Source organism: Phascolarctos cinereus, unplaced genomic scaffold (assembly GCF_003287225.1).
Source record: "Phascolarctos cinereus isolate Bilbo 61053 unplaced genomic scaffold, phaCin_HiC Scaffold_1;HRSCAF=81, whole genome shotgun sequence".
NCBI classification, from domain to species: Eukaryota; Metazoa; Chordata; class Mammalia; order Diprotodontia; family Phascolarctidae; genus Phascolarctos; species Phascolarctos cinereus.
This window is the reverse complement of record NW_027555514.1, coordinates 212259529-212286489: the sequence shown is the minus strand read 5'-3', so window position 1 is coordinate 212286489 and position 26961 is coordinate 212259529. Positions and strand designations below refer to the sequence as shown.

At 38.6% G+C, this 26961-nt stretch overlaps 1 protein-coding gene across 2 annotated transcripts in view; it reads left to right on the top strand.

Annotated features, from left to right (window-relative positions):
- FAM186A (family with sequence similarity 186 member A) overlaps window positions 1-23787 on the top strand; it is a 79492-nt gene extending 55705 nt beyond the window's left edge. The window contains exon 5 of one of the 2 annotated variants that reach the window (XM_020966038.2): window positions 23707-23787. In XM_020966038.2, the coding sequence (XP_020821697.2) occupies window positions 23707-23740 (34 nt within the window). In that variant the 3' untranslated portion in view covers window positions 23741-23787. Of the gene's footprint in view, window positions 1-2784; window positions 5291-23706 lie in introns of those variants that run through there. The other variant, XM_020966039.2, reaches the window with a different exon arrangement.
- The last annotated feature ends 3174 nt before the right edge of the window (window positions 23788-26961 follow it).

Below are 26961 nucleotides of genomic sequence, written 5' to 3'. Positions count from 1 at the left end.
TTCTCTCCCTGGACTGAGAGGCTGTCATTAAGTTGTTAGCTGAAAACTGAATTCAAGGCAGGTTTCTAGTGTTTCTCTATATTGTCCTGTAGATGTCACAATTTAGCAATACAAGATTTTAAAATTCTCCCTTAGAGGCCTATCTAGTCACAAAGTCAAATTACACTGAAGACCTTTTTTAGGGAGCTTATTACTGAAAATAGCAGAAGGACAGCATCATTTTTTTTCACTGTATCTCATGGCCCAATGCCCTGGAGCCAAGAACAAGGAAGTGTGTTTTCGAGAGGACCCACAGTACTTTGCCCTCATTAGGTCTGATACAGAGTATTGTACTCAGTCTTGGATGCCATAATGAAAAGCTGGGGTGTATGCAGTGGAGGGGCCCTGAGTCTATGTCATATGAGGATCAGTTAATGGGGCTGGGAACGTTTAGCCTAAAATAGAGAACTTGGGTGTTCTGACTGACTCCCAGTCAGCTGAGATTTCCAAACATTTATTAGCCAATGAGTGTATTTTATGTGTGATAAAAAGATGAATAAGGTACATAGCCTACCTAGTAGGGAAAACAAGACACATATGCATATTAATACATATTATAATGTAACGTTTTAAAGGTAAGTTAGCCAGTCACTCAGTAAATGTTTGCCTATAAACAAGAAACATTGCCTATGAAGGCCATGTTCCAAGCAAAACCAGGCTCTAGATGATATCTTGCCAAAGGTAGAGATCAAATGGAGGAGAATGACAATGTCATTGAAAGGGTGTTCCCTAAAGGGAAGAAGATATCAAAAGTCAATAAACATTTATTAAGTATCTCCTATGTGAAAGGTACCATGTTAAGACTTGAGATGTTAGAAAAATGGTTCAGGGTGCTATGGGAAAGATCTTTTCTGTCTGGAGTTATTAGAAAAGGCTTTCTAGGGAGGCGATACTGTCCTGGAAAGAGCAGTCAGTCAGAGGACCTAAGTTCAGTACCAGTTCTGCTGCTTACTCCCAGTTTCCACAGATGATTCGCTCAGAATAGAGTTCTAAAGGTCACTGATTCAAGGCCTGCTAATATCATCTGAGTGGGAAACTCCTAGCTGACTGATTTCTTGTGTTAACATAGGCTTGCCATTGACAGAACAGTATGTGGATCTAATAGGTTGCCTAAATTAGAACACAGAAACTCCCTAATCAAGACTTCCAATGCTGCTGCTCTTATTCAAGTACAAATGTGGTCAATATGCACATACTATAATGCTAATGAGAATGCCTCAAGACCATAGGATTTAGAGTTTGAACTTGTATAGGTCTATTTTTCATCTGTAAAATGAGGGAGTTGGACCAAATAATTTCTAAGGTTCCTTCTAGCTAGCTGGCACAGTGGATGGAGTGCCAGTGAGTTCAACTCTTGCCTCAGACACTGGCTAGCTGTGTGACCCTGGGCAAGTCACTTAACCCTGTTTGCCTCAGTTACCTTATCTGCAAAATGAGTAGGAGAAGGAAATGGAAAACCACTCCAGTATCTTTGCCAAGGAAACCCCAAATAGGTCACAAAGAGTTGGACGCGACTAAAACAAGTGAACAATAGCGATCCATCTCTAAATCCTGTGATCTTAGAAACCACAAGGTGGCCCTTGAACTAGGTGGATAGAATTTCAGCAAAGATGGACATTCCAAGAAGAGAGAGTAGCATAAACTAGAATAATATCATTTTCAAAGTGCTTTGCATACATAATCTCATTTGAGTTTCATAACCGCCTTCTGAGAGTCTGGGGTATGGAACAACAAGCAGTCTTCATTTTCTAGAGCAGAAGGTATGTGGAGGAGAGGGTAGTGGGAGACAAGACTGGAAAGGTAGGTTGAGGCGAGGTGGTTCAGGGCTCATTCAACTCAACAAACACTTTGATTCGATGTTTATTATATATTTACTTTGTGGATGGCACCATACTAAGGTATGACGTACAAAGATACTCATTGTAATTTAAGATTGTCCCTCACCAAGGGAGAGATAGCTAAGGAATGCAATGGATGACAGGATTCAAAAACAGGTTAGAGTGTTTGGCTAAACCTTACAAGGAGATAAAGGTAAATGTAAAGTCTTAAACTTGGATTTTTTTTTAAATCAGCATTATAAACATTAATTAATGCAAATTTTATGCAATTTCAAATTAATGCAATTTCAGACTACATGAAAAGAGACATGCTGTCCAGAAAAAGAGAGATTCTATCATCACTTGCCCTTAATGAAGCACATTTACAGTATTAGATTCTGTTCTGGATTCCACCTTTAGAAAATATTTTGATAAGTTAGAGAAAACCCAGAGGAAGGTGACTAGGATGGTGAAGAGACAATCATATGTAGACCAGTAGAAGGAACTGCATATGTTTAGCCTGGAAGAAGACTTATTGGGATTATAGCTATCATCAAAAACTTGAAAAAGAAGACTGTCATGAGAAAGAGGAATTCAATTTGCTTTACTTGGGCCCAGAGGGTACCCAAGCATTGGTTGAAAACCAGAGACAAATAAACTTAATGTAGGGAAGAACCTTCTGACAATTATAAGGCTGTGCAAATTCCTTGGGACAAGCAGCAATTTTGATATGGTTTCATTCTGTGATGGCTACAGCTATGTATGTGCACTTCTACAATGCCTATTCAACATGTCTGGTCTTGACCAGGTGAAATTAGATTGATCTGGTTTCCCCACCTTATTACTTTTCTGTCAGTTGACTGTTGGATTTTTGTGCCATATACATGTATTTCATGGTTCTCTTTTTTGTGTGTTTTTAATTCTGTAGTTTTTAAAAATGGATTTTTGGGAAGGAAATGTGAAAAAAAAGAAGTTGTAGTTATCAAGGAGTATACTTCAATGACTGTTAGAGATATTGCAATGACTATTGGTGTGGAGAAGTCAAGCATTTCAAGGATCATTCAAGCCCACAGTGAAACTCTCAGTGCACTGAAGAACAAGGAAAAATGTGTTCTAAACAAAAAATGTCAAAACCCAATATTTTCAGCACAGTATAGTGAAAAACTACCTAATTAATCCTCAGAATTAATTCTAAAGGGCAGCTAGGTGGCACAGTGGATAGAATATCAGTCCTGGAATCAGAAAGAGTCATCTTCCTGGGTTCAAATCTGGCCTCAGACACTCAGACACACAGCGAGCAAGCTGTGTGACCCTGGGAAAGTCAGTTAACCCTGTCACCTTAGTTCCTCATCTGGAAAAATGAGCTGGAGAAGAAAATGGCAAACCACTCCAGTATCTTTGCCAAGAAAACTCCGGATGGGGTCACAAAGAGCTGGACATGACTGAAATGACTGAATAACAACCCTCAGAAAACAAAGACCACTGGAGGGACCTGTCACAGGGTGGAGTAGACTTCTTGAAGTTGAAAGATCAGCTTAGAAGACCAGTTAAAAATATGAAAAACCGCTATTAACCATCGCTATGAAGGAGAAAACTTGGCACGGGCAATACAAATAGAAGGATACTAAAGATTGGGAAGTGGTCCATTTTACGTTCAATACTGCACCAAACTATCATCAGAGGTAGCAGATGAATCCGTATGAGCTGAGCATCTTCGTGACATTATAAAGCATCCGCTCAAAAATTCCTTGGGGGTTTTTCATTTCCAGTGGGCTTGGAAGGCTTATCCGAGCCCTGATAAACGTCTTGATATACTGAGAAACACAACTGCTCCAGAATTAGAGAAATTCGTGAGTCTGAATACCACCGCATGATTTCGTACCATAACATACATCCTAAAAGGGTTATGAAATTTGTTCAAGAGCTAGAGATGAGCATACTCTCATGACCTGGGAATTCACCAAACTTAAATCCCATTGAAAATTCTAATCAAGACAGTGATCCAAGACAATTCCAAAGGGCGTGATGAAAAATGCTATCTACCTTCAGAGAGACTACTGACGAACTCCGAGTGCAAACTGGGCTATATAATGTAAGGCCAGAGTTTGAAAAATGGAGTGTTCATCAAAGGTTTGCTGACTATCCATTGAGATATTGGTTTCATATTGAAGGATGAAAAATGTGTCAGATTCATGAAGACTCAATTCCAAAACATGTACAACAAGTAAATGAAGCAAATGGATGACGTATTACATATTAAAAGTTTATTTTAAAAATGTAAAAATTTAAAAGATTTGTTGTATGTCAAGACACTGAATTATTTTACTTTGGCCCGGTTAATTCTCACACCTATTTACAACTATCTGAAAGTTGAATGGGCTGCCTGAGAGGGTGATGAGTTCCCTCCTCACTGGCAGTTTACGAACAAAGCCTGGATAACCACTCGTTCGGAATGTTGCAGAATGAAGTATTTTCTAGTCATTCTTTCAATAAACCAGGCCGTGGAGATACAAATTTTTAAAAAATGGAAAGTAGTCTCTACTCTAAAGGAACTGTTACAGTCAAAATAAGGTAAACGGAGACACAATGTTCAAAGCACAATGTATTAGTAAAGTAAATTTGCCAATAGATAGGATTTCAGCTTCCTCAGCAAAGCTAAGACACCAAGGCAGAGAATGACTACCCTTTTTATAGTTTTTAGGAAAGTGCACAACAAAGAATAGGACTTTGTAAGTTATGATTGGTTAAAAGAACTTGAATGGCAAAATCAATATGATTGGTAACCAATCATAATTGGTAACCAATATGATTGACTACAGAGCTGAGGAATGGGAGACAACATGATTGGTTGGAAATTGGGAGTGAGGGGCTAACAACAATATTCTCCTTCCCTCCTATGACTAAGAGGTTTGAATCCACCTGCAAGGTTAGAGATAATGGATGAGGCTTCTTTGGATAACAAATCAGATTTCCTTGAAGGATAACTTGGTAGTGTACAGATACTAGAACAGACTCCCTGGTGCCTACCTGCATCCCTCAATTATAACAGATTTTCTTGAGGCAACAATAGAATGATTAGCAGGAGAACTGAGCCTCTAAACAACTCATTACAGGCCAGCTAAATTTCTGAATTTAAGTTCAGAGACAAAAAATCATGACTTGGGCAGTTACAGGGAAGTGAAATATATATATTTATAAGTAAATGCAAAATACAAACAACATCAGTACAAAATAATTTCCCTGGAGGAGGCCACTGGTGATCGGGGAAAATAGGAATAGGTATAGTATATAAGGGGTGACTTAAAACGGGATCTGAAGGCATCTGGGACTTTTATTACTCAGAAAGGAAGAAGGAATATATTCCAGGCATGGGGGACTCCTGTCTATGTGCTCCTATAAATCTTCTGATAAATATATATGTGTGTGTGTGTGGGTGTGTGGGTGTGTATATATATATATATACATATATGTATATATATATATATATACGTATATATGTATATATATATACATATATATACACGTATATATGTATATATATATATATACACGTATATATGTATATATATATACGTATATATGTATATATACGTATATATGCATATGTGTGTGTATATGTATGTATATATATAAATACTATATATAAAAAAATCTATAAATCTCTGAATCTTATGTGGGTATACTACATTGGTACCCACATAAGAGACTCAGAGGTGGATCCCATAAAGCTGTTCATCTGGTATAGTTCATTTTCAGTACTTGACCAGCCTTCCTCACTTTGCAGTCGTCATACATCTTTTTGATGATATCTTATTTATACCTGCTCGGTGTCTCTTCAAGGCTCTTTGGGTGACCCATAATGTTGGTCCTTTAGAGACTGTGCTATTCCATATCAGCTTGAATCATTGAACTGCTTTTGCTGCCGCTCGACATAACTCCAAACTTTAGTGATTCATGTGCTTTGTAAAATTTTCCTTTGCAAACTTGTTAACTTTGCCTTGTATACTTTGTAAAGTTAGATCTCTATCTGGTAATATGATCTGAGTGGAAAAACCTCTAGTGCACAGATTTCTGGTGCCATCATAGGTTTGCAAGTGATGGAACAGGGTCTTCTTATAGACTTTCAAGAGTGAGAACCTAGTCATTCCTTAATCCAGGCTTCTGCAGGTGCTGCTGCTATTGCTCAGGTCAAAAACCTATACAAGGCTAGAAATAATAGGATTTAGAGCTGAAGGGGACCATAAAGATCAATTAAATTGAAATTTTTAATCTTTTTTGTGTCATGGACTTCCTTTAGCAGTCTGGTAAAAACTATGGACTAATTCTCAGAATAATGCTTTTAAATCCATAAATAAAATGTATAGGTAAGCAAGGCAATTACATTGAAACACAGTCATCAAGTTTTATATATATATATATATATATATATGTATGTGTGTGTGTGTGTGTATGTATCTCTCTCTCTCTATATATATATGTGTGTGTGTGTGTGTGTGTGTGTGTGTGTGTGTGTGTGTGTGTGTGTATCTGATCTATTCCAAGACCTTCATTTTGCAGATGAGGAAATAGAAGACAAGAGAGATGAAATATCTTACCTAAGGTCACCAAAATATCAAGTGGCAGAGCTGGTGGTCTTTCCACTACACTAATCTTGTGATTCACCCTTGAGTACGCAAAGTTTGAGGGAAAGGAGAAGGGGAGGGGCAGCATGGAGGGAAAGACAGGTCTCTGAAAGTTACAACTTTGCAGAAAGAAATGGGAAGTCTCCATGATGGAAAATGCTATCTACATCCAGAGAAAGAACTACGGAGTCTGAATGCAGATCGAAGCATCCTATTTTCACGTTGTTTTTTGTTTTTCCCTTTTGTTCTGATACTTCTTTCACAACATGACTAATGTGGAAATATGCTTAACATGAATTGTACGTGTATAACCTATATCAGATTGCTTGCTGTCTTGGGGAGGGGGAAAGGAAGGGAGGGAAGGAGAAAAATTTAGAACTCAAAATCTTACAAAAATGAATGTTGAAAACTATCTTTACATATCACTGGGAAAAAATAAAATACTATTAAGTGCAAAAATAAAAGAAGGGGAAGTCTCAAGTCACTTTTTTAGGATCTGGGTATTTTTAGGGGGATTGTTCTCAGTCTTTAAAATTCTCTATACTGGTAAAAAGTCTTGAGAAATCAGGTCTAATAATTTACTATTTCCCTAATAGTACAGGGCGTCTACCATGGATATTAACATGTCAAAGCCCCAGATGATTAGCCCTTGGGATAAGAAGAAAGTTCAGTCTTTGTGACCTCGTGATCTCTTAGAGACTATGAGTAATATGTGATTTAACACATTCCATGAGGCTCTAGCTTATATAGAAAAGATTAGAGATTCCCCAAAAGACTCAACAAGTCTCTTTTGTCAGAGTTCACAAAGAGATCCAATGTTTTTAAAAACCAAATTAAATAGAGACCAGAAAAAATATCCCCTTATTGTGGCCTAGCTTTATGAAGACGATGATGCCTATGAGTGATAGTCAGGATCCCTGAGCCTGTCCTACTCTCTCAATCTCTAATCTGGCTCTGTGTCAGAATCATAGGATGTTAGAGCTGGAAGAGGACTTGGAGATTGTTGAGTCCGAACCCCTGACCTGCAAGACGAGGAAACGAAGGCCCAGCATTTAGTCACATAATGCCATTTATCCATTTAGGGGGAGATAGATAGATATGTAGAGATATGTATAGATATGGCTGTATTCTAATTAGTATTATCACTGCATATATCTGTGTGTAGCTTTTAAAAAAAAAAAAAGAGGGCCGGGTTCTTGCCCTCAAAGATGTTACAATGAAAGGAAAGGAGGCTAGGCACGGTGACAGGTACAAAAAAAAATGCCTACATATAGCAATGTGCTGGTGAATGTTTAACAACTGACTCTCAAAAACACATGACATATTTTTTAATAAATATGTCATTTAATAAATAAATGGCATAAATTTAATCTGCTTTATTAACATTTTTTCCAATCATTTTATTAAGTCTAGAAAATCCACAAAGCGATAAACCAATCCCTGATTTGTATTTCTGAGGTATAAATTCTCACTCTGAAAGTTTGAAGCCATTTCATGATGACTTCAGCATACCCCTCCCTATAGAAACGGAAGAGGAATAGAACTATACAAAATTAAGAGGAAGGGGCTGACTAGACCACGTCTTTAATACCATATTCAGTTTGAGGGAAGATATTGATAAGCTGGAGCATGTCCAGTAGGTGATCAGGATTTTTAGGTGACTTGAAATCATATCAAAAAGTCATTTGAAGGACCTAAGGATGTTTAACCCAGAGAAAAGAAGACTAAGGGACACATAACAACTAAAAGTCATGCAGGAAATGAACTATACTCGTTCTCCTTGGTTTCACACAGGAAACTAGGACTATCAGATAGGAGAGTCATGCAAATTTCAGCTATCATTGTAAGGTGGAGAAATTGTCCCTGTCTTACACTAACACTAGAGTTCAAATCAGACACTTAACACTTCCTAGCTATGTGACCTTGGGCAAGTCACTTAACCCTGATCACCTCACCAAAAATAAATAAATAAATAAATAAATTAGATATTAAAAAAAAAAAAAGAGATGACACTTGAGCTGAGCCTCAAAGGGACCAAGGGTTTCCAAAAGGTAGAAGTGAGGAGAGAGAGCATTCCAGGCATGGAGAAATTCCCTGGCTTCCTTAAAGTCTCAACAAAAATCCTATCTTTTTTACCAGAAGCCTTGCCCAACTGCTCATAATTCTAGTGCCTTCCCTCTGTTAATTATTTTCCATTTATCTTGTCTATACCTTGCTTTGTATATATTTGCTTACATGTTGTCTTCCCCATTAGATCATAAGCTCCTTGAGGGCAGTGACTCTTTTGTCTCCTTTTTTATTGCCAGCACTTAGCACAGTGCCTGACACACAGTGGGCACTTAATACATGTTTATCGATTGATTGATTAATTGAGAAACAGGAGTTGGAATATTCATGTATGGAAGAATAGCAAGTAGGTTTTTGGCAGGAGTTTAGTGCATGATGGGGGAAGTAATACTGCTAGAAAGATAGGCTAGAGCCAGATTGTGAAGGCCTTTAAATACCAGCAGAGTTTGTATTTTGTCCTAAAGGCAATGGGGAGCCCCTTCAAACTTCTTGAACAGAAGAGTGTCACAACTGACAGATAAGTGTCTTGTCTTTGCAACATCTTCCATATTCCCTTCTCAATCTTAATTCAGGCCCTCATCACTTCTCGTTGGAACTCATGCAGTGGTCTTCCAATTGTTCTCCCTGCCCTAAGTCTTTCTCTGCACCAATCCATCCTCAGCTGCCAAAGAGATTTTCCTGAAGCAGAGTGTCAGACCATGTCACCTCCTTATTCATTAAACTCCAATGGCTCCCTGTGACCTCTAGGATCAAATATAAACCTCTGTGTTTGGCATTTAAGTTCTTTACGGTCTGGTCCCTTTCTGTCTTACCCATACCAGCCATACTGGTCTACTTGTTGTTCTTCACATGCAATCCTCCATTTCCTATCTCCCTCACTTTGCACTGGCTGTCCCCCAAGCTTACAATGCTTTGCCTTCTCAATTCTGATTCATTGAATTAGTGGCTTCCTTCAAGACTCAGCTCAGATGCTGCCTTCTGCAGGAGGCCTTTTCTAGCCCTGCTCCCCAGCTGCTAGAATCTTTTCCTCTAAGGTTATCTCCCATCTACTCTGTAAGTGTCTTGTATTGTGCACCTAATTATTAGCACAGCTCCCAACAAGTCCTTTATGAGTGGTTGGTTGATTGATGTGCATTAGGACCATTATTGTGTTAGTTATAGATGTTTATATAATAAGGAATGGTTAGAAAGGGAAGATACTGGTTGCAGGGAGTGCAATTAGGAGCCTACTGCAGTAGCCCAGATGACCAGTGATGAATTCCTAGACTACAATGGTGGTGGTTTAAGTGGAAAAGGGATCGATGTGAGAGATGTGGAGGAGGTAGATTCAACAAGACTTAGCAGCTGATTGGACTTTTCCCTTTCTCTTCCTACCCCCTTAAGATGTTTGCTCTCATTCTCTTTCCTTTCACTACCAAAGAGTTGCTCCCTTCCTCCAAAGAGGAATCTATACTCACTCACTGCAGCCACTTCTTGACAACCCATTTACTTCTTGCACTTGGGCTTCCATGTCAGGCATCCTACTGAAATGGCCTTCTCCAAGAGTCTGATAACTAAGTCAATGGTACTTTCTCAATTCCTAGTCTTTTTTTACATCTCCATAGCATTTGATGTAATTGTCTAATCCTCCTCATTGAAACTCTCTTTTTCTTTGATTCCAGGGTACTATCGTATCCTGCCTCTCTTTCTCTTTAGATTCTTCCTTCTCTAGCTCCTTTGCTTTTCTTTATCCTCCTGCCCTCCAAATTTAGGTAGTTCCCCAGTGTCCAGGCCTTAGGCCTCCTGTCTTACCTCTTTACATAATGAGTGATCTCATTCACTTCCATGGGTTCAGTTTTCCCTTCCAACTGGCTATTCTGTCTCCAGCTCTGACCTTTTTTCTGAGTTCCAGTCCTGTATATCAATTGGCCTACTAGACTTTTCTGCCTAGATGTCCTGCAATACCTCAAACACAACATGTTTAAAATCAAACTCCTCCTGATGCTGAGTGAAGTGAGCAGAACCAAGAGGACTTTGTTCACAATAACAGACACATTGTGCGATGACTAAGATTGTTGAACTGAACTTCTCAGCATTACAAGGATCTAAGACATCTCCAGAGGCCTCGGGATGGAAAATGCTGTCCACATCCAAAGAAAGAACTATGGAAGTTGAATTGCTATCACTTACTTTTACCTTCTGTTGAGTTTTGTTTCATCTTTCCTCCTATTGGTTCTAACTCTTCCTTACAACTTCACTAATGTGAAAATATGTTTAATAGGAATGTAAATGTAAAGCCTCTATCAGATTGTGCGCCTTCTTGGGGAGGGTTGAGGGGGGAGGAAGGGGGGAAAAATTTTCAACTCAAAAGAGTATAGTAGTGATTGTTGATAAATCAAAATAAATTAATAAAATAATAAATAAATAAATAAATGAATGAATAAATACATAAATAAAATGAAATGAAATAAAATAAAATCAAACTCCTCATCTTTCCTTCCTAAAATTACACCTTCTGCTTCCCCTTCCCATGAAGGAGAGAAGAATAGAACTTACCTCTCCCAACCCTCTCACTTACTGCTAACCCAAGCATACCCAAGTTAAAACAAACAAAAAATTTCTCAGATGTGCCCATTTCCCGGGCCACAATTAGATCTGTGTTCCTCTCTCTCTCTCTTTCCCAAAATTTTTATATAGCTGAAATCAGGATAGAATAAATGGCAAGAGTAGCCTTGAAAGATGAATGATACAAAAGTAAAGCATGTAGCTTGAGGAATGGGTGTGGAAATAGGGAATGTGTTTGCTGGCAAACACATGCCTTTTTTAGGCCTATCTGGTGAAGGCACACCCCTTTCCCTGATCATTGTTTCTGCTTTCTCAACTTCAGGAAATGTTTACTCTCCCCTGAGTCATCATATTAGAAACAGGATATAGGAGAGGAGTTTTTTTTTTAAACGTAGTATCCCAAATCTCCTAAGCTGTCTCCATTTCCTCCCAAAGTTACCTCTTTCCCTAGAAATAAAGGAGTATAGAAGATAATGATTCCCTTACAAGATGGAAAATAGTGTTTTTCAGGTCTTTTAACCATTATCTTCTAACCTTCACACATTACATTCTTAGAGAATTGCCCGGGGGCACTGAGACATTAACTGATTTGTCCCCCTCAGCTGCCAATGCCTTTCCTTCTAAGGTTACATTCCTTCTGCTCTATATGTATCTTGCATGTACATGTTGTTTTCCCCATTAGAATTTAAGCTTCTATCAAAAAAAAAAGGGAAAAGGACATTTTTTTTTAATTTTTTAAAAAATTTTATTAATTTATTTTGATTTATCAACACTCACTTCCATATGCTTTTGAGTTGAAATTTTTTCTCCCCCTTCCTCCCCCCCACCCTCCCCAAGACGGCACACAATTTGATATAGGCTCTACATTTACATACCCGTGAAAATGACATATTTATAAAAAAAAATTATAACAGCTCTTTTTGTGGTGGCAAAGAATTGGAAATTGAAGGGATGCCCATCAATTAGGGAATGGCTGAGCAAGTTGTAGTATATGATTTTAATGGAATATTATTGTGCTATAAGAAATGACAAGCTGTATGATTTCAGAAAAATCTGGAAAGACTTACATGAACTGATACAAAGTGAAATGAGCAGAACCAGGGTATCATTGTACACAGTAACAGCAATATTGTATGATGAAGAACTGTGAATGACTTAGTTATTCTCAGCAATACAATGATCCAAGACAATCCCAAAGAACTCATGATGAAAAATGCTATCTGCCTCCAGAGAAAGAACTGATGTTGTCTGAATATAAACTGAAGCATACTATTTCTTTCTTTCATTTTCTTTCTTTCTTTCTTCCTTCTTTCCTTCCTTTCTTTTTGAGTCTTCTTGCACAAAATGATTAATATTGAAGTGTTTTACATGATTGCACATGCATAACCTATATCAGATTGCTTACTGTCGTAGGGAAGCAGGAGGAAAGGGACAGAGGGATAGAATTTAGAGCTCAAAACTTTAAAAAAAAAAAAGATTAAAATTGTTTTTACATGTAATGGGAGGGTGAACAAAATATAGGTTTTTTTAAAAGAAATTTTTTTAAAGAATACCTTAAAAATAATAATAATAATTTAAACTCCATGAGGGCATGGACTGTTTCTGCTTTTTCTTTTGTCTTCAGTACTCAGAACAGTGCCTGGCATTTTGTAAAGGTTTAATAAATGTTTGTGGGTTGATTAATTGATTGCTTAGATTTACATAGCCAGTCTGTATCAGGGGCAGGACTTGAACCTAGGTTTTCCTAACTCCAATGCCAACTCTTTATTCACCATGTCAGGAGGCTCCAAAGTGCGGCCTGTTGGGGGCCACAGCTTCATCCCAAGGAGTGTAAGATAAAGTAATAACAAAGTGGGAAGATGTCACGTCCCATGCTTCCCATCTAATAAAGCTAGACCTGCCTTTATTCCTCAAACATTTTTCACTCTGTCTTCTCCCTCTCCTGTGCAAGCTCCCAACCTGCCCTCCTTTGAACCAAGGGTCAGCTTCTCAGGGCACTTATACCCTTCTCCACAGCCACTTGCATACATAGCTTTTGTTCCCCATGTTACCTTATGGATGGGACAGATGCCCCTTAGAGATCAGGCTTTACACCCCAGGGCAGTTACCAGCAAGTGAGATCCCACCTCCTCTGTTTTGATTTTGGGTTAGATAGACTGAGTTGTCCAGGATAAGCAGGCATGGATGGGATGTGATAAATTGTAGTTCCATCCTATTACATTATCTTTCCATTCAAATCCACTTCTCTTCCAAAATTCCCTCTTACTATTTTTTTTGCATTCTTAAATTTTTTTTTAAATTCTGAACTTAATACCAAATACAATGAGCATTTCTGTATACAAAGTAGAAGAGAAAAACATGAAACTGTGAGTCTCTATTACCTGCAGCTTGCTTTTTCTGTAAGTATATAATAATTCAACTTGTAATTTTCAAAGCTATCCTGTGTGTTTCTTTTTGGCTTTCCTTTTGTGCATTAAAAATGCTTCAATGAGTTCTTTTTTTTTTTTTGGCAACCCTATTGCTATACCATCTCTCCCTCCCTTCCCCCACCCCAAATTTTTAAAAATTTAATTTTATTTATTTATTTGTTACATCTTAAGTTCCAGTCTGTCTCCCTCCTTCCCTCCCCACCCTGCACTGCAGAAGACCAGCTTTTGATGCAGATATACAAATATACATACATACATATGTCCATAAATAGGGTAAAACCACAATATGCATGTTTCTAATTATCTGTTCTTTCTTAGCATCTTCTTTCATGGGTTTTTTGTGGTTGATTTGAGTATTTATAATATTCAGAATAACTTCGTCATTCACAGTTATTCTTTGAACAATATTGCTGTTACTATATATAATATTCTCTTGGTCTGCTCTTTTCACTCTTCATTATTTCATGGAAGTCTTTCCCTGTTTTCCTAAAATCAGCCTGTTCATCATTTTTTACAACACAGTAATATCCCTTCACAATTATATACCACAGCTTATTTAGCCATTCTCCAATTGATGGGCATCCCTTCAATTTCCAGTCCTTTGTCATCAGCAAGACAGTTGCTATAAATGTTTTGGAACATTATCGATTCTTTTTCCCTTTTCCCTGATCACCTTGGGAAACAGACCTAATAGTGGTATTGCTGAGTCAAAAGGGATACACAGTTTTATAACTCTTTGGTCATACTTCCAGATTGCTCTCCAAAATGGTTGGATCAGTTCACAGTTGCACCAGTAGTGCATTAGTGTCCCAATTTTTCCACGTCCCCTCCAATATTTGTCATTTCTCCCTTCTTTCATTTTAGCCATTCTGATAAGCGTAAGATAATATCTCAATGTTGTTTTAATTTGCATTTCTCTAATCAATAATGAGTTAGAGCATTTTTCATGTGACTATATATAGTTTATATATGTATATATGTGTATATATGTATATATGTGTGTGTGTGTGTGTGTGTGTGTGTTCTTCTAATTTACTTATGATATATATGTAGGTCATGTATCCATTTTGACCATATATTGGTAAATGGTATAAGATATTGATCTATGCCCAATTTCTGCCAGACTGCTTTCCAGTTTTCTAAGCAGTTCTTACCATAGTGTATTCTTATCCCAAAAGCTTAAATCTTTACATTTGTCAAACACAAGGTTATTATGCCCATTTAGTACTGTGTATTGTGGTCTACTCTGTTCCACTGATCCACCTTTCTATTTCTTAACCAGCACCAGATAATATAGTTTAAGATTTGGTACTGCTAATCCTACTTCCTTAACTTTTTTTTCATTAATTCTTTTGATATTCTTGACCTTTTGTTCTTCCAAATGAATTTTGTTATTATTTTTTTCTAGCTCAATAAAATAATTTTTTGGTAATTTAATTGGGATGGCATTGAGTAAGTACATTAGTTTATGTAGAATTGAAATTTTTATTATATTGGTTCTGCCCACTCATGAACAATTCATATTTCTACAGTTATTTAAATCTGACTTTATTTGTATAAAAGTGTTTTATAATTATGTTCATATAGTTTTTGGGTTTATTTTGGTAGGTTCACTCCCAGGTTATTTGATGCTGTCTATGGTTATCTTAAATAGGTTATCTCTTGCTGTCTCTTCTTGTCGGGTTTTGTTGGTGATATATGGAAATGCTGATGATTTGTGTGGGTTTGATATCCTACAACTTTGCTAAAGTTGTTAATCATTTCAATTAGTTTTTTAGTTGATTGTTTAGAATTCTTTAAGTGTACCATCATATCATCTGCAAAGAGTGATACTATTTTCTTCATTGCCTATTCTAATTCCTTAAATTTCTTTTTCTTATTACTATAGCTACCATTTCTAATACAATATTGGTGATAATGGCCATCTTTGTTTCACTCCTGACCTTATTGGGAAGGCTTCTACTCATCCCCTTTAGAAATAACGCTTGCAGGGGCAGCTACGTGATGCAGTGAATAGAGCACGGGCCCTGAAGGCAGGAGGACCTGAGTTCAAATCTGACCTCAGACCAAATACTTAATACTTACTAGCTGTGTGACCCTGGGCAAGTCACTTAACCCCAATTGCCTAGCCAAAAAAAAAAAAAAAGGAGTTTGGTAGGACTCCTTCTTTGCCTATTATTCCAAATAATTTATTTAATATTGGAATTAGTTGATAATTCCCCATTACTATTGAGGGTGCCACCATTCTTTTTGTCACCCAGGTTCCAAACTTCAGTGTCATTCTTGACTAATCATTCTCACCTCATGTATCCAATATGTTGACAAATCTTGTCAATTCTATCTCCACATCTCTCCCGTTTGAACCCCTTTTCTCTAGTTACATAACTATAACCTAGTTCAGGCCATCATCACTTCTTAACTGCATCATTGCAATAGTCTCCTAATTGGTCTCCCTGCTTCAAACCTTTCTCTTTTTCAACCGATTCTCCACATAACTGCTACAGTGATTTCCCTAAATCTCAGGTCTGACTCCCCTTATTCAATAAACTCTGTGGTTCCCTGTTCTCTCTAGGATCAAATATTTCATCTTTATCTCCTCCTTTTTTAATATTTATTTTTGCATAAGTTTTATATATAATGTACATAATTATTAGTACAGGTATAATTTACAAATCAGTAAATCTATGTAGTTTCTATTGGCAATAGTAATTCATTTGCTCATACCTAGTGTATTGCAATTGCCTCCTAAATTATGTCCTTGCCTCTAAATACCACTAATACCTCCCCTCACCCCATCTATCCTATATGCCATTGCCAGATTAATCTTTCTAAAACATTGCTTTCATCATACACTTTACTCATACACTTTTCATCGCTCACAAAAGTCCAGACTTCCGGTAATAGTCAAGACTCTCTACATTCCAAGGCCACTTGATTTTCCAATGTTTAACTCCCTCTGCTCCACAACATAAACTGGCCACTCTGGGCTGACCCATCTGCTTACCATCTCTTCTTCCCTATCCCACCCATCTTCTTCTATGTCTTCACTACTGTTTTGCTCCACCCCACCTGAAATGCCTTCCCCCTTTTTTGACTATGCAAATCTTATCCATCCTTCAAAATTTTAATTCAGGAGTGACTTCTTTCATGAAACCTCCAATGACCATTGAATCCCATGTTGATGTAACCCTCTTCTGAATTCAGAGGCCTCACACTATGTCATGAATATAGTAGACTCTTAATAAATGCTAAAATGTTTAATAGAGATGAACTAAATTATTGTACCAGTTTTATTGGTGGTCAGTTATGTAATGCTTTGTATTGTTATATAAATCCCTCACACATGTAGGTCTCTTCTCTCCAAGTTGTGTCATATGCATAGGTTGTAATCAACCTAGCATTTAACACATTGTTATTTATGCTTAGTAAATAGTTGTTGAATGAGTGAATGAATTCCAAATGGTGACTTGAGAAGGATAGATTAGCTGAATGAGAGGGTACCTTTGTTTAGAGCAGTCATCTTGAAAATGGGGACTGGAGCCCCTGGTGAGTTCTGGAATGACTCCAAGAATGATATGATCAAACATTCAGAGGGAGGGAAGATGGGTTGCATCCCACTCTCCTCTGCCTGTAGCCAAACTTGGTCTTGGCTCTAGCCTATCTACATCACTCCCTCAGTTCTTCTTCATTTTGACTCCCTTCCCACCACTGGACTCCCATATAGCCCTGAACATGGGCCCGTCAGGACTGTAATTACCTCACTTGACCCAGGCACCTGCAGTAGCTCTGCAGGCAAAATCCTCACCCCACTCCAAACACACAAATCCCATTGCCTTCTCACCTAAAGAAGCACAGGTGCCTCTCAGTTGTTAGATTCTGTGCTCCGTGGAAGTGGCTAGCTTAGTGAATAGGGCTTCTCCCCATTCCCTAATATATATTTCATTTTTCACTGGGAAAGAATGAGTAGCATAGAATGAGCAGGCAGGTTGTGATTACATTATCTTACCAAATCCATCTCTCTTCTGAACTTCTATTTCTCTTGAGGGTTTTACCACCCTTCCAAGTCTCCCAGGTTCATAACCCCCTTTTTATCCTTGACTCCTCCCTCAACTGAAATGGTTTTCTTCAAAGTTACCTATTGCAGTAAGCCAGGCCTGACCCAGGATAGCCTAGTACCTCATTCTGAGATTGCTATAAAATAAAGACACTTGTGGAACATCTTACAGTTAAGAAAAGGAGGTTTACTTAGCCATTGAAAGAGAAGGACATTCAGAGTAGGGAAAGGATATTTAGCAAGGATGCAGGCTTGTTTCAATTGAGGGCAGCTTCCCTGCACCTATGTGGTTATTCTGTTGGTCAGAAGCCTGAAAGAAGAGCCAGGTGACTATTTATGACCTGGCTTTTGTCCCTAAGGCACCAGAAAGATATGTCAGTGGCCTGAGACTTTAGCATCCTGGGCAAATGAAACCTCCAGGACAGTTTAAATGCCTTTTAAGAAAAAATTAGCCTAGCCCGAATGGTAATATTGCTAGAATAGTGTTCTCCCAACACCAATGATTTCTTAATTGCCAAATCTGATAACCTTTTCTCAATCCTCATCCTTCTTGAACACTCTGCTATATTTGATACTGGTGACCATGCTCTCCTCCTGTATAACCTCTCTGGATTCTCATGATACACATTTTCTTGGTTCTCCCACTTGTTTAACCATTTCTAAATTTCCTTTTCTGGATTGTCATCCATATTCTACCCCCTTACTGTGAGTATTCCTCAAGGCTTTGTCCCAGAAACTCCTCTCTATATATACTCTTTCTTGATGACTTCATTGGCTCCCATGGATTTAATTATCATCTCTATGCAGATGACTTAGTTTTATATAGCCAGCCCTAATACGTCTCCTGAAATACATTCCCACATTATCAATACCTGTTAGACATTTCAGATTTGATATCCTGAAAGTATATTAAATTCAACATGTCCAAAACAGAACTTGTTATCGTTTTCAAATCCAATCCTTTTCCAAAGTCTTCAATTCTGTTGAGGGAACCAGTATATCAAGGCTTGAAACCTTGATGTTATCCTTGACTCCTCACTTTCCCTCATACCAAATATACAATCAGTTGTCAAAATTTTTATTCCTCCCTCTGCATCTGTCACATCCGTCCCCTTCTCTCTACTTGCAATGCCACCATCACAGTTTAGGCCCCCATCACTTCTCATCGGAAGTATTGCAATAGCCTTCTAATTGGTCTCCTTGCCTCATCTCATCTCTCTTCTACCCATCTTCTCATAGCTACCAAAGTGATTTTCCTAAAGCACAGGTTTGACCATACTACTTCCTTAGTCTATAATCTCCAGTAGCTCCTTATTGATTCTAGGGTCAAATGTTATCTCATTTTTATCTCATCCTTTTTTCATGTCTATTTTCAGCAACTTTTGTCACATGCATAATTTTTAGTATTTATATACAATTTATAAATAAGTAAATCTAAATATTGTGCCCAAAAATTCTGTGCTGATTAGAGCACATAATCAAGAATGTTTGGAGACCATTAGAGGAATAACAGGGACTTCTAACTGGAAGCATTAAAAAGGCAAATCCATAAATACAGACTGCTTTTCTGAGTGAACAAGAAAGAAAAGAAATACAGCCAGCAGGATTTTCAGAGGAAATCATTCAAAGTTAATAAAATAAATTTGACCCAATGCTTCATTTTTGGATTCCTTCCTAAAACATTTACTTTTCACTTGAAACTCTGGAAAACCTAAGCTGAAAAAAAGGAAACTTAGCAGTTACTGGAATCTAAGAACCATTGGGGAAAAGATTTCTCTTTTTCTCTTGAAGATCTAAAGTCCTTCCCACTGATAATTCTGTGATGAAGGAAACCCTGTAAGGTTTTCAGTGAGGAGAATCAAATCAAGCCAAAGAATTTGTAAGAATGATTTGGATATTTTGTTCCCTCTTTTTTATCCCCTTCTAATATTTCCAATTGTAAGACTACAAAGTGGGGGTAAAATAGGATGACTTGAGGGAATTGAAATCAGGAAGGGGAAAAAAGGGAGGAGGGAAAAATTTATAAAAGTTAGAAAGTAGGGAGAAGGAAAGAGAGGGAGAAGGAGAAAAGAGGCATAAAGCCAGGATATAAAGGAATTTTGGGGGACCGGTTACTTTGAAATTGTATAGAAATATTATCATTGCTGCATATTGGTTGTTGTAAGATCTGAATAAAGTCTGATCAGGATAGAAAAGTGACAGAAAACAAGGAGGCCTCTGTGGCTTAATTCAGTTTCTAGTGAAGGACTGGTTGGGTAAGTTTACCTGCCAAATAGAAAATCAACCTAAGAACAATCTACGAGGTTCTGATGCTGTGTCAATAGGACATGGCTGGAGGAAGGAGGGTAGATGGCTAATTACTTAGTTATATGAGAATTTTATAGATTCGTTTTCTCCCCCAAGATTTTCTGATTTTTTCAAAATCCTACTTAGAGCTAGTTCTGTTCTACAAGCATTTATTTCTACTAAGCTTATATTTTGCGAAAGGAGAGGCACAACCAGAGAAATATAAAATAATCCTTGCCCTAGCTTAGCATCTAGGCAGCTAGGTGTCACAATAGATAGAGTTCTAGACCTGGAGTCAGGAAAATCTGAGTCCAAATCCAGCCTCAGACACTTACTAGCTGTGTAACTTGGGCAAGTCACTTAACTTGTTTGCCTCAGTTTCCTTATTATGGGGATAATAATAGCACCTATTTCCCAGGGTTATTGTGATAATGTAATTAGATAATATTTGTAAAGGCTTTGTAGACCTTAAAGCTCTATATAAATGCTAGCTATTATTACTGTAATTGATAAGACTTGCACACACAACACAAAGTAATTTTTAAAAAAAGATATAGTCAGATGATTGATAAAATCCTTGGTTGTGTGGTCAAATGGACTAGGAAGGAAGAAAAGAATGACCCATAATGGGACTGCCAAGCATGTCATACTATATGCTGCTCCTCCCTCCCTCTCCCAGAATTTTTATACAGGTTATAAGAATATAAAAATATATGTGTGTGTGTGTATATATATATTACATGCATATATATAATCTATATGTATATTTACCCATACATATAGAACTAGTTAGAAGATATGTAATGTAGTCCAGGTTAAAGGAAAAACTTAAAGGTGATCACTAAAGGCAAAATATACAGCCTCAAATGTATGAATGGAAATGGAGAAGAGCAGTTGCAGGTCCACCTCATTGACGATAGAAGCTATATTTCATAGATGCCTTTTTGAAGACCCATAACAAAGCAACATCCTGCTGTTACCCACCCTAACCAAGTACCTGTTGAGTCAGGTGGAGCCTTAGAAAGCCAATAGCTGACACTGAGTAGTAAGGTTAGCTTTAGAAAAGTTCAGCTACTTAGCACAGCAACAGCCCTTCTTGCTCCTCAGTGGTCAGCTACAACCCCTGATGCCCAGCAACTACATCAAAGGGATCCATAGTTATCCTGCATGAGAGTCTTCCATCATGGGAAAGGGGAGATCATTGCTAATTGTTAACGAAATACCATCATCCCAAGCTACACTGCTTTCACCAACATAAAACATTTAATCGGTAATGGTGCAAAGAATCAAATTGCAGTCAACCCTACCAACAGTTTTTGATACCAAACGTCTGATTGGTCACAGATCTGATGATGCAGTTGTATAATCAGACATGAAGCATTGGCTTTTCACAGTGGTGAATGATGCAGGCAGGCCTATGGTCCGAGTGTAAGGGGGAAACCAAAAGTTTCTATCCAAAAAAAAGTATCTTCTATGGGTCTTGACCAAGATGAAAGAAATTGCTGTAGTTTAACTTGGGAAGATCATTACAAATATTGTCATTATGGTACCAGCCTATTTCAATGATTCCCAGTGTCATTACACCAAAGATGCTGGAACCATCACTGGCCTCAGTGTGCTCTGAATCATCAATGAGGCAATTGCTGCTTTTGCTTATTATTTGGACAAAAAGATTGGACTGAGAGAAATGTGTTGATCTTTGATATTGGAGGTAGTATCTGAAATGTCTCTATCCTTAACATTAATTAAAAAATTGCATCTTTTAAGTCAAGACCATAGCTGGGGACACCCACTTGGGTGGGAGGACTTTGACAACCTCATGGTTAACCGTTTCATTGCTGAGTTCAAGCAAAAGCTCTAGAAGGACATCAGTGAAAACAAAAGGTCTGTCTACCATCTGTGTACCACTTGTGAAATATGCAAAGCACATAGGCTTTGAGATGGACCCCCTCTATGAAGGTATTGACTTCTACACCTCTATCACCTGGGCCCATTTTGAATGGCCGAATACTGACTTCTTCCATGGTACACTGGACCCTGTGGAAAAGGCCCTAAGATATGCCAAGCTAGATAAATAAGATTCATGACATCATCTTGGTGGGTAATTCCACTTGGATCCCCCAAATCCAGAAGTTTCTGCAGGACTTATTCAATGGCAAGGAGCTCAACAACAGTATCAATCCTGATGAGGTTGTTCCCTATATAGCACAGCTGTCCAGGCTGCCATCTTGTCTGGAGATGAATCTAAGAATGTGCAAAACTTGTTGGTTTTGGATACCACTCCTCTTTCCCTTGGAATTGAAACTGTTGATGACTCTATGACAGATCTGAACAAACCAGATTGCTGCCAAGATTTTGAAGATCAGCAGAAAGATTTGTAGAAGGTCTGCAACCCTATAATTACTAAGTTGTATCAGAGTTCAGGGGGCATGCCTAGTGGGTTCCCAGGGGGTGGAGCAGCCCCATCTGGAGGTGCTTCTTCTGGACCCATCTTTGAAGAGGTCAACTAAACACACCAAAAGAAAAAGCATTCCACACAGCTTTCAAAAAATTGAAGGACTCAAAACCTAGCCAAGGTGTAGCAGTTCAAAAGTAACATTTAAGCTACTGTGTAAATCTGGACATTCTGAATACTTGAATGTGTGCAGAGGGAGAGAGAAGTGAACAACATTGCACTTATTCAGTACTGTAAACAAGTAAAAATGCAATTCTTGACCTGGAAAATAAAATCTATTTTAAAATGGTACCATTAAAAAGTTCTTTTCTTTCTCTAAGATTAGAGGGAAGGATGAGAGGTTGGTATGGCCACTCATGCTGAATTCACTTCAATTAAAAAATATTAAGCATCTGTATGTAGCACACGGATCTCCTGTTCTAACATGTGGGTCAACCAAAAAATGTTCATAAATGAGGCACTCCATGAATCAGCAATCAAAAACCATAACTCTGTCATCCCCATCAGTGTATTTCTTTTATGTATATGAGCATATGTGCATATGTACATGTGCATTGTGATTGTGTGTGATGCACATGTGTGTACCATGTGTATGTCTGCATGCGTATGCATGTGTGCATGCTTGTGCACATGCATATGCGCATGTGTGTATGTGCATTTGTGTGTACATGTGTATGTGCATGTGTGCATGTATGTCATGTTTATGCATGCGCATGTGTGTTGTGCAGGTGCGTTTGCGCGTCTGCACATGCGTGCGCATTACATGTGCATTGTGTCCTGTGTGTTGTGCACATGTGTGCATGTGCACTGTGTGCGTGTGAGTGGCATGTGTTGTGCATGAATTTGCACGTGTGTGCACATGTGTGTCATGTACATTCACGTGTTTGCATGCTGCATGTTGTGTGCACTTGTGCATGTATGTTGTATCTTTGTGTGTGTATGTGTATGCAGTGTGTGTGTATACACATACATATGCCTACACGAAAAAATGATTAAAGATCATCGAGAGAGAATAGAGAAAGGGTGAGGAGGAACAAGGAAAAGGAGAGAGGATATCAGGAAGAGTATAATAAATTACAAATAGTATTGAGGAGTGGGAATGCAGAGTGAGGAAGTGGTAATTTAAAAAACCAATAGTATCAACATTAATTTAAAAAGCAGCACCCCGTTGGGCTGCAACAGAGAGTAACTCCAGGTTCAAGATATTCTGTGGGTCTCCAGTCCTAAAATTGTAGATCACAAGCCCCCATAAATGTGTTTACCGTTCAATAGTCAGCCAGAGGCAGTTATTTTAACCAAAAGCATCATGGCATTATGTAAGATTCTTAAATTTTAGGGGCCCGTTCTTCAGGGTACATGTATAGTTATATGTCTTTATCTTTCTCACTTTTAGATTTCGGAATATTCCCCAGTACGCAAAGAAATGAACACTGGTGTACGCAAGTAAATTCTGTTTAGTTTAAGTAAAATGCCTACTTTTCTTTCCTACAACATGTGCTGCTTTTCTTAATAACCTTTTGCTTCGAGACAAAAATAGTCTGGGCATCGTCATGTTGGAGGACTTCATTCCCAAATTTCCCTGATTCAGTGATATTCCATGTCAGAAACGTATTCTTGGTTTCAGATCTTTGGATGATATATTTCATCCAGAAACCCAAAGTTCCTAAAAGCAAGTAACTTCCCCTCTCTAGACTTCAGTTTCCTCATCTAAAAAATGGTGGAATTTAACTAGATTTCCAAAATTCCCTTGAAGTTCTAAATTCTATTGTTTGTGTCTCTTTCAAGTAGAGTTTAATCCAAGAAAGTGACATCACTGAAAGCTGACTCCTGTCCCTGTTTGCCAAGAACATGTATGTCTTATCTAACTCATTCTTGTTAGGAGTCTTAATTTTTGAATAACCGTGTTAACCAGAACAGGTCTCAGAAGTCACTGACTGTCCACCCCACTGTTCTCACCTGGCATCCTCTCATTTATGACTACCCGACTTACAAATGCCCTAGGTCTCAAACATATGAATAAATTGACCTGGGCTGTTTCAAATGGGTACTCCTCAGAGTGAAAAATGTTTTCTAGTTGTTCTGATCTATATCTTGCCACTGGACCCACATGGCTCCAGAGAAAGTGAGGCTGGTGACCTTGCACAGCCCTCCCTCACTTAAATCCAATTCACTTGCAAGTCATGGCATCATCTTCCTGATGTCATGGTGCTCTTCAAGAATGAAGGAGAACAACAATCTTGTGGCTGCAGTGGGGTACATAGGAGGAGAGGATACATGGTTGCCACAGCTGCAATAGTGATAGGAAGTAAGGGTGTTTCTTGGTCCCACTGTTTTCCCTTTGGCCTGGAGCGCCAAAGAACAAATAAATCAATAGATGTTTATTAAATGCCTGCTGTGTGCTAAGCACTAGAGATCACATTTTCTCCTACAAATAATATATCTGATGATTCAGTTCCCAGATCAGCCAGCAAACACAAAAATTCATTCATTCCTTAACTTGCCTGAAATGGTACTAACAGTCCAGCCAGTGTCCAATTTATAAATGTTTTCCAAACGTTTGTGTAGCACCTCTCCCCACCAGGAGCAGGGGTTGGTAACTGGAAGTGAGGCTTAGAGGAGGTACAATAGTAGGGGGAAATTGTACTATAATCAAGGAGAAATGGGTGTAAGGACACTAGCCGTACCACTCTCTGCCCTACTATTGCTTCGTTTGGAGGTTCCTGCCAGCAACCAAATATCAGCCTTCCTGAGGTTCAGTTTCTATTAGATCCCATGTTTCAACTCTCAATACCATGAGTCACCAGTCCCAATGGAAGTGGGATTCAAATACCCTGGAGCACTGTATTGTTGTACTACTTTGCTTGCTCAAGGTGGGACTCAAGCTAGACTTCCAGGACTTAAGACAATGGCAGTCTTGAGTTGGTTGGTTAATGTTTACCTAATTTATTATGTGGTTACTGAATTCTGATCATGCACCTATTTCTATGCTGAGTAAATAATGAGGTACTCAGCATTACAGCATGTATACTTGCTTTTGTGGGAAATCATCACCATGATGTCAAGGTCATGTGACTCAGATGTGAATTAATAACCTATTCACAAGATAGTAGAATTATTTCATGGGTATAGGCTAGGAACCAAGTTGTGATTGGTAATGAAGGCCACCACCCTAGAAAGAGATAGAGAGGGAGATATAAGGTTACTGATTCTCTGGTAACCATAAAGATCAAGGCACTTCAGCCCCAGTGTGGCATATGCCAAACATTAGGGTGAATATAGAACTTCCTAGCAAGTAGCTATTTAGTGCTACCTGGTGGATAAATTTTTAATGTATCTTCTCATTGAAAGAATGTTATGAATTGAGATTAAGCTTCCAGATCAGCCCCAGGAAGCCATAAATACACTATGTACCATCATAATGCTGCCGAAAATATAGCACCAACTCTGCCTACATGCCTTTATACTTACCTGCCTACTAAGCTAGATACCATAGAGAAGCCACCATGTAGGAAGAAAAATAGCAGTAGAGATGTCCCAAAATACATGGAAGACAAAATCCAAGAAAGAACCCAGCAACAAAACCCGTGGCCTGTGATTTCTACACATAAATGAAACTGAGGTATCCAACAGGGTGAACTAGAAATCTTAACTTGAGGTGGCAAATGTGATCACATAGATACTCTGAAATTTAGTCAAATGAGACCCATGACTGGGATTTGACTCTGAAATTGAAGAGGTCTAGGACTTTTGGGGTGCTGCAAAATCTCCAAGATCGCGGGGACCGGGCCTAACCCTAACCCTAATTCAACTCAAATCTTCTTCAGCCAGAGGAAAAGTTTGTTAGTGATAAATCACAGAGGCCAGGTGACGCTGTAAGGACAGGTGGGCATTCTGAGCCAGGTGATGCCCATAAAGACAAACAGGCATGAGAAGTTCTCAGCCTTGTGGGCCTGAGATTCTCAGCTTCTGAATGAGGGCCAAGGTGGATCTTAAATACTAAAGTAACTTTGGGTGGCCAGAGAAGGGGGTTGGGAAAAAGGTCTAGCTAAGAATTCTAGTTGGGGAGGTCTGAGAGATTGAATAGACAATGGGAATAGCTAATGGAGGGAACAGGAAGGCAGAAGTTTGAAAGGCATCTGCACAAAATCAAGGTGGGGCTAGGACTTTCAAAAGGAGATAAGGGGAGAGTTAAGGAATGGTTTGAGACCAGAGAAGGCCTTTCTGGGGCCAATAGACAAAAGGAAGCCAGATTCTCTTAGGACACATCTGAATAAGATTAAAAGGTAAGGCTAAGGCTTTCAAAGGGAGATGAGGGTCTGGGGCCTGTGAGTCAGATTCCCTTTGGGGCAAAGGGCGGAAGATCTTGGCTTGGGCCCCGCCCCCCATCATTCCCCCTTCAAACAATCAGAACCAAACTCTTTTGGTGAAAGGGAGGAAGGTCTCTGCTTCTGAAACTGCTTCCTTCTGGCAAGTGGAGTAGAGCTGTCCTTGCCTCTCTGGGTCCCGTTCGAGGTCGAGGGGTCAAACTTCAAAACCTGGCTGATGCCAGGCTCAGTGGACTAGAGACCTTGGGTTGGTATACAGTCATCTGAAGTTGATGGCTTTGACCCTAGAAGAAAGGAATCTGGCAAGAATATTTAGTAAACAT